A 14494-nucleotide genomic window follows, 5' to 3' on the forward strand; every position below is an offset into this window, starting at 1 on the left:
TGCTATCCTCTCCGCTCATTACTGGCCAGAAACTTTCACTCTCCAGCATGACATGTTCTGCTGTCATCTTCCGTGAGGTCTGAAAGGCCAGCTCTTGTGCCAGCCTTTGTGAAACACGACGAGTTCAGGACTGGGGCAGACACATTGGACTTGAAGCCAATGTCACTCTGGCAGCTCCTTTTCAAATGTTAACAGCTGGCAGCCCACAGGAAGAAAAATCACTTAGGACACTTAAAATTGGGTATCTATAAACGGACCCTTCTCTCCTTTCCTCCCAGCTCCTCTCTGCCATCTGTGTTGAGCTCCTCTTTCTTGATACTGCTTTTGGCTATCCAAGCTGTGCAGAGGAAGGCCACATGCAGGAACAAGCATAGGGAATCAGCTGAGCTCACTAACTTTCTGCTCTTCTAACCAGGACTTTTGCATCTGTACAGTGCTGAGGACAGCATATTGAACTGTTATTGAAGAGTCTCATCAAAAAACATGCCTCAAGGAGGTTGTCACCTGTTGCCCAACAACACTGTGTCATTACAGCTTCCCATGAGAGGAAAAACTATCCAGGTTTAGTTCTTACCATCCTTTTGTTATCCTGCTTGTTAATGCTAACTGTAGACTCTTCCTTGATGACAATGTGGGTGATTTCAGGAAAATAGGAAAAATTGTTCCATGAGTCTTGAATTTTGTGTTTTTCTTCCTCCTTTTTGGTCTTGCCATCAGATTTTTTCTTCTTCTCTTTCTCCATCTGTACAGACTGGAAATATATTTTGGATAAAAGTACAGTAATAAAAACGTATCTTAATGAAAATTCACAACAAATTAATCTTCCACACGTATTTAATTCTTGAATGCTTTTCGCACCGCATTATGAATTCATTTACATGTTCCATGTATCTGTGTTGCAAGGATATACTTCTATCAAGAATTGTCCACGATACAGTTTTCATGAGGATGAAGGCAAGAAGCCATAAGGTAGCTGACTTACCTCTCTCTTGGTATGCTAGGAATAATTTTAGTAGCAGTACAGAGCTGAAAGTTCTACTAAAATTTCTAAATCATATACTTGAAATACCCTTTCAGAGCTCAGCCCAAATGCAAGAGCCACATTCTTCTCACACTGCATGCCTGAACTGCCAGCAGCAGATGAAATTCAGCAGGCAGCCCACAATGAAGCTGATCATCTTACAGGTCAAAAATTATTGAAAATTATTAGCAACTACTTATTTAAAAAGGATAAATGTTCAGGCTGATCAAAGCTTCCTGCTAGTCACAGGAAAGCTCACGTTGAGATGAAAGTCTTTCGTTTAGGCATTTAAATAAATACAATCTATAAAGCAGCAGAAACAGGAGCCTTAGAAGAAACAGGCTGCACTTCTTGCAAGCTTTTCTGCTCAAATATCAGTTCCTCCTTCCCTCCTCCCCGTTAATGTTATCATTTAAATCAGAAAATCTCCATCAGAGATAGACAGTTAGGTTGAGATAGATCGTTAGGTTACATCTAAATAGAACGAAGCACACTACTTTCCATGTTACAGAAGACAGTTATCAGTAGGTTCTTATCACTATCAGGAACTGAGGCAAGCAAAAGGAGATCTGTTTGTTTAAGTATTGTATGTGGAGAAAAACTGTAGAATATGGCATAACCCCTTCAAACCTAGAGCATATTTAATGTTTATGTACACAAAGTACAGAAGAGATTATGCAAAGTGAGTTCTATTAGCAGCACTGAAACAAGGAACAACTAAAGTATCACTGATTAGCTTTAATGTCACTATATTTTAATTTATTCATGACAAGTCTACAGGGATGAGCAAACAGAGCACCTGGGGTGCCATATACAGAAAAAGCATTAACAGACTTTGATATCAAGAGAGGGCACCAAACCCTAAGGGTCTCCACAGACATTTCTCTTTCAAGACTTGTGTCTGGTCTGCAGACACAGTACAGTCTTTAATTTTCCTGTTAAACCACAGAGGTTGTGCAGTGTCCATCCTTGGAAGTTTTCAAGACCAGAATGGATAAAGCCCCGAGCAACCTGGTCTGATCTCAAGCTAACCCTGAAGAGGGGCTTGAACTGCACACCTACTGAAGTCCCTTCCAAACTGCATAATCCTACAATCCTATGAAAGAAGTCCTCTCAATAAAAAGCTGATCTGCAGTGTCTGAAGATCATTTTTAAACAGTTATGCCCCCCAAAACAATCCTCTAATTCCCACTTATCAAGGGATACTTACATTTGGCTTAAGCCTCCACTGAATCCCATTGTTTCCTGTTACGATGACTTCGTATCGTGGGAGGATCTCATTGTCTCCACAATTACATCTATTTATTTCATTCTCAGATGAAATCTGCAAAGATGAAGTCTCAAAAATTTCTGCTCCATAATGTTTAGTCAAGGTCTCCATTGTTGATAAGTATTTAACTTTCAGATCACGTGGAGATACGCTGTCACAAATGGTTTTGTTGTTAAACTCTTTAAGGAAATGCTTGAAAACATTATTTATCCGAATCCTGGTTAAAAAATTCCTCTGTCTGATAGTCTTGTTCAAAGTTTCAGGAATATAATGCTTGTAGCTAGAAGGAAAAACAATGCTATTGGTTAATACTGTCGTCTCCTAAACTTTTAACTCTCTAAAATGTGCAACTGCCTTATTTTAGGAGTTACAGAGAACAAGGTGCAGTTGGTACTGTAACAGGGGGTTACAGCATTAATAGCCAATAGGAATTCAAATAATAACCTTAACTGAAAGCTTTTTAGTCAGATGGATATAGCCCACTCAAATCCATAACACAATTTATTCTAACAGTATTCTCATGAGGTTGCCACTTAACAACACTGCCGTTTCTGAACCTGCTAACCCAGAACCCAGAATTCCCAGCAAGCCAACACATCAGTATGCTGCATGCACTAGCTGCACAGATTTCAAACACACTCCAGATGAGAAAAAAAAAATGCAGTTTTCTAAGACATATCCCTATTGACAAGATTAGGAAGACCCACTTAGCAACAGTAGTGTCGGAGCTTGTAACTCCTGTGCAGTCAGACCCTGGAAGGCAAAATGCTTAAAATCCTTTCTGGAAGAGAAGCACAGCAGACCCAACAGTGACAAAGAAGTTATCCCAGCTCACCTGATATCTTTGGGAAGCTCAGGAAGCTTCAGTTTTTTCTTGATGGCATAGTGAGAGATTGCAAGGACAGCCATCCCCAGACATTCATTTTCAATTTCATGAACCTCTTGATCATTTTTAGGATCACGGATTGGTGCCAGGCCTTTCACTAGGTCATACTGACCCTTCATAGGAAGCAAAAAAAGAAAGCTACCAGATTTGGTACCTGTCTTTGATCATCTACAAGCAAGCAATATGTCACAACATCACAGCTCTCTTTGAGCAAGAGTCACCCAAAACTGTAAGCCAGGACAGGATGGGGTAGAAGGGAAGAGCTGTGCAATTGATGCAGTCTTCCCATAGGCCAGTGAAACAGCAACACAGGCAAGTGCTACTCACCCCAAAACCCTGCCTATTTGAGAAGAAACACCAGCACTTTGGTTTTGAAGTGACAGTTTGTGGAACAGCTGGAATCACCATGTGGATCATCACAGCATATCCACCCCACATGCAGTCCACAGCATGGTGGCTTTCACAAAGAACGTGTATAGACACACAGGCAGAACACCTGCGCTGCTCAGACTCTTTCAAAACCCCCTGTCCCCTTCTTTTATATACTAGCCCATCAAAAATTCAATTTTTTTTGTAATTAACTAAAGAAAGCACCACCCTTGTCCCCTTCTAGCACATCATAATTTTTTTTTCTAGTACGCAACAAATACTCCGTGCCTCTGCTTTATCTTTGTCCTTCATCGCCTGGTGTCTCTATGAACCTCATGCACTCAGTCTCTAAGCCACATCTCAAAGCCAAGATTGCAAACTCTGTGGCAGCCGCCTTGCTCTGGGACAGTCCAAAAAATATTTGGTTACCAAAGAGCAAAGACATTTCTGTTGCCTTATACTACCATTAGCATTGTCTGTCTGGCCTTTTTTTAAAATGTTATTACCCAGAAGTAAAATTCTACTTAACACAATATTGTCTGACAATACCCATTAGGGTCCCTACTCATCCCACAAGTTGAAATATGTTTTCATTCTTTTTGCTGACACTCAAAAAAAGGAGAAAGGAAAAAAAAAAAAAAAAAGGACAAAACCCAGTTTTGCAGCATGTTTTCAAATAGTGATTTTGCAAAGTTGCATATATGTACACAGGAATGTTCATAGAAAAAAAGGTGTAAGTCAGTTTGGTTATACAGAATAAAAGATTTGCTTCTTTTCCTACTTTAAAATGCAGGTGGTACCATTAAAACGCACACATAGCTGTAGCTAATTTGGTATTTTCTTTTATTCTGGTTTCACAACAAAACAACAAGGATTCAGTGAAGCACCTTCATGCTATCTCTTTTCCTGAGGGACACAACCATATTTCAAAGTCTTAAAATTCTGCAGTAATTATACTCAGAATTAAAAGTAAACAAGTTTTCCTCCAATGCATTTAATTTGCTCATTTCACAAGCCTTCATCAACTTCAACCTTCCCACTTCTTTGGTGAAACTACACAGTTTGGAGTTTGCAAAATCATGGACAAACTTTTTTGTCCAAGAGCACAAGCCTTCTGAAATAGGGATCCTGCCTACTTGCCACATCCAGCGTGCTGCCTGTACCGCCACCAAGAGGGAGGCACAACAGAAGGAAATAAAAACTGCACGTAAGCTGACTGTGTGACAGCGGTATTATCAGTCAATGCTTTTACACCACACAGTAAAAAAGACGCATTAAAAGGACACCATATTGTCAGTTTTAATACTGCTGCTGCTCCTCTCCGTAGGACTACGGATATCAAAGTTGTGTGCAAATATTTGGCAAAAGAAAAGATGATAGCATTTATATCTAAAAATAGTTGATATTAAAAGAAAGTACACCATAAAAATGTAGCCCTTTTTGGATTGTGAGACATACAGTTTCTTCACACGTTCTGCATATAGGCAGGTTGCTCTTCACATAGCCAATTCTCTTCTCTCCACCACGCAGGAGTATGAAGAAATCACTTATCAATTACTAACAGGTAAGGTTGCATGTACTTTAGAAGTTTGATAATGTCTTTAAAGCCACTTCTACTGGATCAAATAGTTTTTGTGTGATGCTTGCAAGCAACCTCTTACCTGTGCAAAGATGTATTCTAATGAGTTTGCATCAAGTATAGGAGTTCCTTCTGGTGCCGGCTTCTTCTCATAAGAGTTCTTTGCTTTCCTTGGGGAATGCCTCCACACTGAGGGTTCATTTTCACTAGTCCCATGCCAGTTTGTAAAGTAGTACCTTACAAGAAAAGAGGAATAAACTTTAAAAACTTTTGGGGAAATCCTCTGTTTACAGTAGATACGTATTTTAACCTTCTAAAAGAAAATCAGTTAAAAGTCGAAACCCATCAGTCCCTGAGGCTGCAGCTTGCACATGGTCTGCTGCAGAAAAACCACATGCCTGGCCTGAGGAATTGAGGGAAAATGGTGTATTAGTCAAAGGTCTTCAGCATTTCCACTCAACAGTATCTCACACTCTTAACTCACAGTTCACACCTGACTGCCTGTTGCATCCCTGCACAGTCCACCAAACAAGAAGCCACCACTCAGATGACAATTAGATTTCCATCACCCCTGACACTGCTTGAGCAGTATGAGACTGTAATGCTTCTACCGTGCGATGACTGGCATTTGCATTCCAAGATAAAACGACTCATCTAAAGGGCTAGCAAGACTTCAGGCCTCCTCTTCTATCGGCACCAAAGCAATGTGCAGGGCAGAACTGCCATGAGTACCTCCCCCACAGCTGGAGCAGGAAGCAGCACGATGCCTCGCTCCCTGGAATGTCTGCTTCCCTCTGGTTTCGGATGGAGCTGGTGAAAAAAGCACTAATTCAAATCATCTGGTCTTCAAGGGACACAGCTGATCTTCTGTGTATATTGCAAACAAGCTTTTTAGCCACATCTGTATGCAAGGCTATTTAACTGAAAAGCTGCTAAAGGAGCTGGCATCTGCTGAAAAGAATTGAAATTTTGGAGCCTCTCTTTGCACCTTTTGAGAAATCTTTGCCTAAACTGTTATGGAAATTTGTGTTTATCTGGGTTCTATTAACATTTTAAATAAAGTTTAGTTAAATCTGGTTTGAATCAATGTGCCTTTTGCAAAGGTTCATGCCTTGCATGTGATCATGTACTACTTACAATTAAAAGGCCACAGCAGAGCAGACCTACCCAACTGCTAAGTAGAAATGACTTCTATAAGAACACGTCCATCTAATTCCAGAGGAGCATTCAGCACCAGCAAGAGCAAACCATGCACACACACGTGTGTGTGTGTCTGTCTGTGTGTGTCTCTCTGCATTAATACAAAGGGAAATGTAAAATCAATGCTTACAAACATTATGGTGCAGGACAACCCGCATGCAAACATGTGTGTTTTAAAGTTATGCGACTATCTTTGTGATTTGACTCTGAACAGAATATAAGTTCATGGATTAAACCCCAGTCCTGCAGTGGTTGAGGTTGGTGTGTATCAGCCTCAGTCCAGAGTCAGGGTCTTCAAAAGCAAAGCAAAATTGGCACTTTTACTTCAGCATCATGACTTTTAATCACACATAGTTATCTGCACAGTAAGTTGACCATTCAACTGAAGAATTACGTATCAAATTATACTTTAAGAGGTGAGACTTTCTGTACTGTGTTTCTGTACATCTTTTCTTTTTGGTAAGTTGTTTTTAAGTCCCCCAAAAGCACATGTCTATAGCGTGAGTAGGAACACCAACACACAACTACACCAAAAATTCCTGACAAGTACTGTGAGGTAATGCAGAACTCCTTTGGTTGAAGCATGAAAAGCAGAGCAGAAGCATGAAAAGCAGAGCAAAGCAAATCCTTCTGCCTCCAGGAAATACCTTGTTTTCATATGCTACTTTATAAAAATGAGTGATAATTAATACCTCACATTCTTTTGTTATTTCCTGAAAAGAATTATGGGCAAGGTATTGCGTACTGTTTGTAACTGAGAGGAGAATTTACTCCTTCCCCATTTAAACCACATCAATTAAGACAACACTTAAAATTTACAATAAAAATTGTTTGAGGAACCATATAAATAAAGGACAGTCTCCCTTGAACAGACTGATGGACTTGTGACAAGGGGGAGACAGATTATTACTATTCCATTTTCACAAACAGAAACAGGAGCACAAGCTTTCCAATTCAGAAGTCCTGCAAACGGGCTGGAGACTGAGGGCTCCTATGTTTCAGGAGCATGACCCACTCCTCCTTTAGAGCATTTTAGCCCAGGGCAGGCACCTGCAGCATGGGTGAGAGACAGCCAGAGGGATTTTGGGAGTCAGCCCGAGCGGGTCACCCCCGGGAAGGAGCAGCTTTGCACTTCACCAGTTCAATCTGGCCAAGGAGTGGTGGAAATGCTGGAGGGGGACCTGCTGTTCTCTTTCACCTACAGCAGCTGTGATCACCCCTCTTATCAGAGCTTCCAGAAACATTTCTTTGGGTCCTTTCTCCACACCAAGAAACACTGCTACCTCTGGCTTAAACACAATGCAGCTATGGAACAGTTAAACTCCTCGTCCACCAGCTGGTGTGCTAATTAGACCAGAGCATCACAAAATATTGTGGTTTCTTATGTTGTAGACTTTTTTTTTTTTTTTAAGCTTGAGGTAAATGAAAGAAATACAGTGCTAGTTAAAAAGTTTCTTGAGAAAACGAAGTCCTTTTAAAATATCACCAAAGTACAGCAGCTGGCACAGATTTGATGGGAGCAGGAGGAAGACAGGAAGTCCACACAATCAGAAACCAAATCTAAAGCTTTCAGCAGTGGGAGAGAAACCAATCATCTAAAAACATTTGAAACTACTCAGTCACATACCTTCATTTTATATATATTATTTCAATAGGACACGACTAAATCAAATCTATCAATGTAATGAAATTTCAAACATAAGGTTGTCCACATAAAAATGATTTAGTCTCTAAATCGCTAGATACAGTCTAATACACTGCACTACTGAATAAGCTCAGAGCATTTTCCTTTTTCAAGAGGAATTCTGCTCTTGCAGAGCTCAGAATAAACAATAGTCGTTTAGAGAACAATTTCACAATCCAGTATTGCTCATAATTTTACAGTGCTCTGCCCTGCTCTCTAGTTCAGATGCCCAAGCCAAGATACACAACAGATCAGAAATGAAAGAAAGGAAAATACCACTTCATCAATACATGGCAGTATTCTTAGGGAGATGGGAATCTTTAGATTTTAGTGCTTAACTCATATAGGCTCTTCATAAGTGCATGTGAAATTATTTTAAATACATATTCTTGGCCCAAAGTTTGCCAGTTTTACATGGATGAAGTATATCTGACAAAAGAGACATCCTTGCCAAACTTCAAATCCCAACTCCAAAGCTCAAAAAAATAAACCACCAAAACTTTTTAAATAGGGAAAGCAGAGCATTTTCCATAGCTTCATTCTATAAAATGGTAGAATAGAAAAATTTCCAGAAAATAAAGTTCAACATCAATTTTGCCTATATACCTATCAGCTGATAAGAGTTACAAATAGTCAAAGAAGGTTTATAAGAGGGAGTTCTTCAAGCAGTTTTAAAGAAGGTGGCATTTACCCACTATGCAGGTAAGATGCAGTAGGAATGGAAGAGTACCTGGAGAGAGCTCTCACCATTCACCCAAAGCAGAAACATATGGACACCAAACACAGCAGAAGTTATTTTTTAAGAATTGAGATAAAACCGGTATCATACTTCTAATTAGATAAATTAAATTCCCACAACTACACTTTTAAAATACCACTTTCTTTTTACTGAAAAAAAGCAGACCACATCAAAGAATTTCAGTATCAGGGGAAAACACCCCAGACTCACATTATACCAAGAAATTTTATTATTATCCAGTATATGGTTAATCTGACCGATCTCTTAAAGCAAGAAAGGGCACTGAATGCTCTGTAAGAGGCCATCAGAGTCCTCAGAGCTTCTTGTGGAGTCATTACTCTATGGCGTTTTATTTGCCAAATCACAGCTGTTTAAATCTGAGATTAGACAAGGTTAAGTCATTAACACAACTAAAAGACTGTGTTAAAGAAAAGACTATAATATAATAGCTGTCAGTATTATAATTACTTGAAAAGCAAAGATCTGTTTGTTGACTGCCAGTATTTTTGTCTGGCACAAACGTAATCAGAATCACAACCTTACAATTCAAAGATCACCTTTTCAAAGCTGTCTCTATCTGTATAAGCAAAGAGGCTGTTATTCTCTAACAAGCCTAGAAAACAGTTTGGATGCACAACCTGAAGTTTATACATGCCGATCCCCCCCTTAGCATGTACAAGGGACAGTCATGTTGTCTAACTAGAGATTATCAGAAAAAAAGATGTTAAAATGCACACAGCTATATTACCACTTGAAGTTTTTTCGCTATAGCACAAACTGACCATGTATGTATTACATTTTAAGGCGAAGAGGGAATATTACGTAGAAGCTTATTTTCTTACAGTTGTACCTTGAAGAATCGACAGAAATGATCTGTGGACTTGGTTTAGCAAGATGGGTAAAGTTTCTAGATAATTATTCCTGGAAGCAAAGTTTATTCCACATACTGTTCTCCTATATCATACACTTAACGCTCGAATTAATGCAAGAAGAAAAGTCATAACAAAAATGAAAAGGCGGCGGCAGTATAATGTGCAGAAATAGATTTCTGTCAAATCCTAAAAGGAGGGCATGCTTCCTTTAGCTACAGTATGTGAGAGCGCTCAACAGTTGTCAGCATTACTGTTTTCATTTCCCAGTGGATGAGGGCTGCTGTACCCATTCAGCCCCAGCAACCTCAGCATGCTATGTGCTGCATTTTAAGGACGCCACCTGAAGATCAACCTGATGGTACATGTCAGGTAAACATCTTGGGAACAATGGTTTCTACTTTCTGATGCTTTCTACAGTCTAGTGCATGCGACTCACAGTGAGGTCATGCTGATTCCCCTACAGTCCTAGAGAATTTCAAAAGTAATAGCATGTTGCTTTCTCCTTTCAAGTTCATTGTAAAATTCCCATTAACTTCAGTAGGAGTACAGTTCACTCTGAACACTTCAAAGTGTTCCAAGGCACTTGAAACATTCAAAATAGTGACATAATAAAACAATGTTTTCCAGCCATTTTCTTCAATTTACCTTTTCGTTACTTCAGTCACCTACAGCTTTGTGAATAAGGGTTCTTGTGGGTTTTCAACTTCTGGGGCTTTTTTCAATAGCAAAGATGAAAAAAAAATCAGGAGACAAGACATTTTAAGCTTTTACTGTTCATCTCTTACCTATGCTGTGAAAAGCAAGCTGCTTCTTTTGGGTTTGCTTTCCTGCTTCTTCAGTGAGTTCAGTAGTAAGAGTCAGAGCATCCACATACAGTTAAAGAATCGTATTTCAGATGTTTTGCACTTACCTCATTCGATAATGGAGCTGGTGTGATGTTTTTTCATCTATCTTGAAGACCTGGTTTGGTGCATACCAGAGTCTTTTGTTTTCATCATACAGGGCAAAGAGATTATGGCACAGAGGAGATATAGCTGTCAGAGAAAAGTAAACAAATGTATGAATTGCATGGCTACAATACATATATGTGTGTCCCAATAATACAAATGCGTAAATATCTGATCTTGCAAAATAGACCATGAACAGAAACTGATACTAGGATTAGTTTAAAACAAACATTAGAAAGTTATTGTTAAAGTGGAACTGCAAACTGCACATTGGTTCACTCAAACAGATTTATCATGTATTAAACAGTGTATCATTTAAGCTACTTCTAACATTAAACTTACTCTGAAATCCTGATTTTGCCAAAGGTCTGAACTTAAGAGGAAACGATTTAAAAATCTCCACTTTTTCCAGACGACAGAAACGGGTGTTTTAACAAAACGACTCAAGTGATACCACAACTTTGTTGTCAGTTTTATTTTATTAATAAATTTTATTCCCCTAGTTGAAAAAGAAGGTTTTAATGAAACAATGAAAATCCCCTTCTCACTAGCAAACAAGCAGAATCTTTCCATTCTTTGCTAGTTCAACAGAGGGGTTTCCAATGAAGAACAGACTTTGAATTGTATGTCTAGGCCGACCTGCTTTAACCTTTGTATTTACATCATCCCAAAGGAAAACAGACCATGGTATGTTTACAGGTCTACCCTTGTTGTAATCCTTGCTTTGGTTTCCTGCTCCACAGGAGGCAGTACCTTTTTGCAAAAGCAGCCAAGTAGTTCTGCTGCAGAAAGCACTGTAGCATGTGCTTAAGTGTCTTTCTGAAATTAGGCCAAGTGCAGAGCACTTTGTTGGGGTCCTGTGGAATTCAGTGAAACTCTATATTGTGAATTGGGTAGAGACAGCAGAAGGGAAGAAGAGAAGTCAAGGGAATAAAAACAGCTTAATTGCAAAGTTCACAGAAGGTGGTGTTGGGCAGCCGTTGCCTTCTGCCAGTCAACAAGCAGTACAGAAATGCCATCGATTGTTTAACATTCAAGTTGTGATTTACAGCAGAGACCAGCATCACAGGCCTGTTGAAACAGGTAAGACTTTTGTACTTCACTGCCATGTGCTGTGGACTTAGTGAAAAGCAAGAGAAGGCAGAAAAAAGTTCCTTTAAGGAAAGCTCACTTTAAGTAATTTCTTCAAAGGTTCTGAACTTCCAACAGAAATTACTGGGTGCAGCTGCACAGTGTGCGGGTTCACACCCATACAAACAGTAGAAGTTCACAGCTCTTCCATGCTGACAGAAATATGTGGAGTGTCAGTACTCCTCATTTTCATTAAAACTATTCAAAAACAACATGAGTACTTATTTGATGAGGTTTGTCCTGCAGATTCCCATCATTCCTGCCTTTCCAATGGAAAGGAAGCAATTAGGTAAAATGAACTAAAAGGTACTCAATGTCACAGGCATCAAGACGACACGGGAAAAGAAAATATTTTAAAGCTGCAGGAAAGCTAAAGCCCAGTTTGTCCATTTAGACAGCCAGATTCACCACTCCCACATCAGCTGAGTAATAGTGTTCTGTGAAGCTTGGGAAACACAAACTCGGGATCAGGGCAGGAAAGAACTGTAGCATCATAAATAGAAAAGCACACTGGTTTCATGAGGCTCAAACATAGATTAAATCCACTAATTCCAGTAGAATTACATATATGTTCAAACATTTTGCTGAGCCAAGGACCACAGTAACAAAGCAAGGACTTTTCATCATACGCTGACGTGTTACCACAATGGTGTGCAGTTCAGGTGATCTTAACTGTTGAATAACTCTGCAAAGGGGTGTCAAATAACAGAAACCTAAAAGCGGAAAGTAGCAAATAGGTTTTGGGTTTGGTTTTGTTTTTTTCATGAGCCCTCTCCAAAAATTTTTATAACATAGGACAGATCCTGACAGGTTTACCAACTCCTGTGCAAAGTAAAAGCCACTTTGTGTTAACTTATTTGTATATGGCGTCTCCTTTTAAAAGAAACATAATCACCTCACCCAAATTAAAGAATTAGTACCTGTATCTGCCAGAAACCACGGTGGGAGATCGTCACTTTAGGTGAACCTCAAGACAGTCTCTGCCACCATTTCTTCCATTCCAAGCAGTTTAAGAACTGCGCAAACAGACCCTTGGCAAAAGTTTCCATCCTAGACTATATAACACGCACATTTCTTCTACAAACATTGACTTACATGCAGAGAAGGATGCATCACTTTCGATACTGTCAGGCCTTGCCACTGAGAACTTACATAAAATCCAAATACTCACAACACCTCTTGGCAGCTATAATGCACAGCTCCTCCGAGGTAAACTCGCCACTGGTGTAACAAATGGGATTTTTATCTTGCACGTATAGAAGTATTTCTAAACCCTGATGCTGAGCTTCCAGGTTTACTTCACTCTTCTTTGTGCTCCTCATTTTTGCACAGAAAGCCATGGCCTTGCAATCTTCCTTTACATTTAGATACTGAAAGTGGAGGAAAAATAGTTAAGGAAAACGTGAAGCAGAGTTTGAGTATTTATCAGAACACAAATCCATTGCTGATGAGGCTGCTGTACACTATGATGGGCTAGGCACAACGCATCTCAGAGTCTTCACACTGGGAACCTGATTACTGAAAATCAGGTCCCCCTTTCACAAACAAGGGGAGAAGTGAAAAAAGAAATGTCAATATTTATTCTGTTTCTGGTAACTCTGTTCCAAATAATTCCCTTCTGTTCTGGTGGTTCCACAACTATTCTAGGAGGTTTCTCTTTTGACTGTAAAGCAGGAATAACTTTCACATCCTTAAGCACCTAACTGGCTGAAAAACAATACTTGAGGCTTGGTAATATAAACAGTACAATTTATATTTCCTTAAAATGAAAAAAAAGGTAGCTTCTATTTTTACTGTCTCCTTAACAGCTAAATATTTTTGATAGTTTTCTCCCCTCTCACCCTTTGTTTTTTAAACATCTGATACTTGATGTGTCATGATGAAAAGAACTTTACTGGAGAGTTAGGTTTTTATTATTACTTCTCTCTCTCTCCAGAAGGAAAAAGTAGCATTAAGTAGGTTTAATCCAATAGCTTTTAGACTGCCAAGAATGCATACAAGACAGCTCTGACTCGAAAGAAAATGCATGTTGCATTTTATACCCAGTGCTTAATAGAAAGAGCAGAAAGGAAATAGAAGAACACACACTCCAGGTATTACAGGGTCTGTGTTCCACGTTTTACTACGCCTTTGCTCAATTAATAACAAAAACCCAAACCACCAATTCTACAGTTTATGAAATCAATCCTCCCACCGAAAAACAAACAAACAAAACCAAACCTCAAAAGCCAACACACCTGCATTTATGTGACTGTCTGATCCTCCACACAACTGAAATGGATTATCTTCACACTTTCCAAAAGCAACTTGACTCTGGCTGGAAAAAAAAAAATAATATTGTCAAGAATGGCTTTGTACAGTTTGAGGCACAAAATATATGGCCTGGCTGATAAAATGCCACTTGAAATCCAAGGGAATCTTTCATTTAATGTAACTGAGATCCAGACCTAGTCTCAGCCAAAGACAGTCATAGCAAGTGTCTAGGAATCTATGTAAGTCTACTGATTTCTTTTGACTCTTTGGATGCCCTGACTGAGATGCAAACAAAAAACAGGGGAAAGCCTTCATTATTCATTGGGGTTTTTTTCCTATTTTCAGAGCATTAACCATCAGTTTAGTGTTGCACTCACTGCAACCTTTAGCTGTGACACCAAAGAAGCTTTCTTTTCTTTGCTCTACTTCCTTTGTGGCTTTTGAAGTCACTTCATTCTTCACATTTTTAACTTCATATTGCTAATTCCAATTCTTCCCTAGTCTCTACTGTGTCTTCCCCTTCAAATGATTGTGGTTTTTTTC

General features: G+C 39.2%; 1 protein-coding gene across 4 annotated transcripts in view; it reads right to left on the bottom strand.

The window, feature by feature from the left end:
• The window catches only part of JAK1 (Janus kinase 1), a 62639-nt gene that overhangs the window by 16676 nt on the left and 31469 nt on the right, over nt 1-14494 (bottom strand). For 3 of the 4 annotated variants that reach the window (XM_055724525.1, XM_055724522.1, XM_055724523.1), the window contains exons 2-8: nt 13936-14015; nt 12870-13068; nt 10531-10654; nt 5208-5361; nt 3127-3290; nt 2232-2571; nt 575-751 (exon numbers count right to left, since the gene is read on the bottom strand). In XM_055724525.1, coding sequence (XP_055580500.1) covers nt 575-751; nt 2232-2571; nt 3127-3290; nt 5208-5361; nt 10531-10654; nt 12870-13068; nt 13936-13941 — 1164 coding nt within the window. In that variant the 5' untranslated portion in view covers nt 13942-14015. The remainder of the gene's footprint in view (nt 1-574; nt 752-2231; nt 2572-3126; nt 3291-5207; nt 5362-10530; nt 10655-12869; nt 13069-13935; nt 14016-14494) is intronic. The other variant, XM_055724524.1, reaches the window with a different exon arrangement.

Source organism: Falco cherrug, chromosome 12 (genome assembly GCF_023634085.1).
Source record: "Falco cherrug isolate bFalChe1 chromosome 12, bFalChe1.pri, whole genome shotgun sequence".
Classification (NCBI taxonomy): Eukaryota; Metazoa; Chordata; class Aves; order Falconiformes; family Falconidae; genus Falco; species Falco cherrug.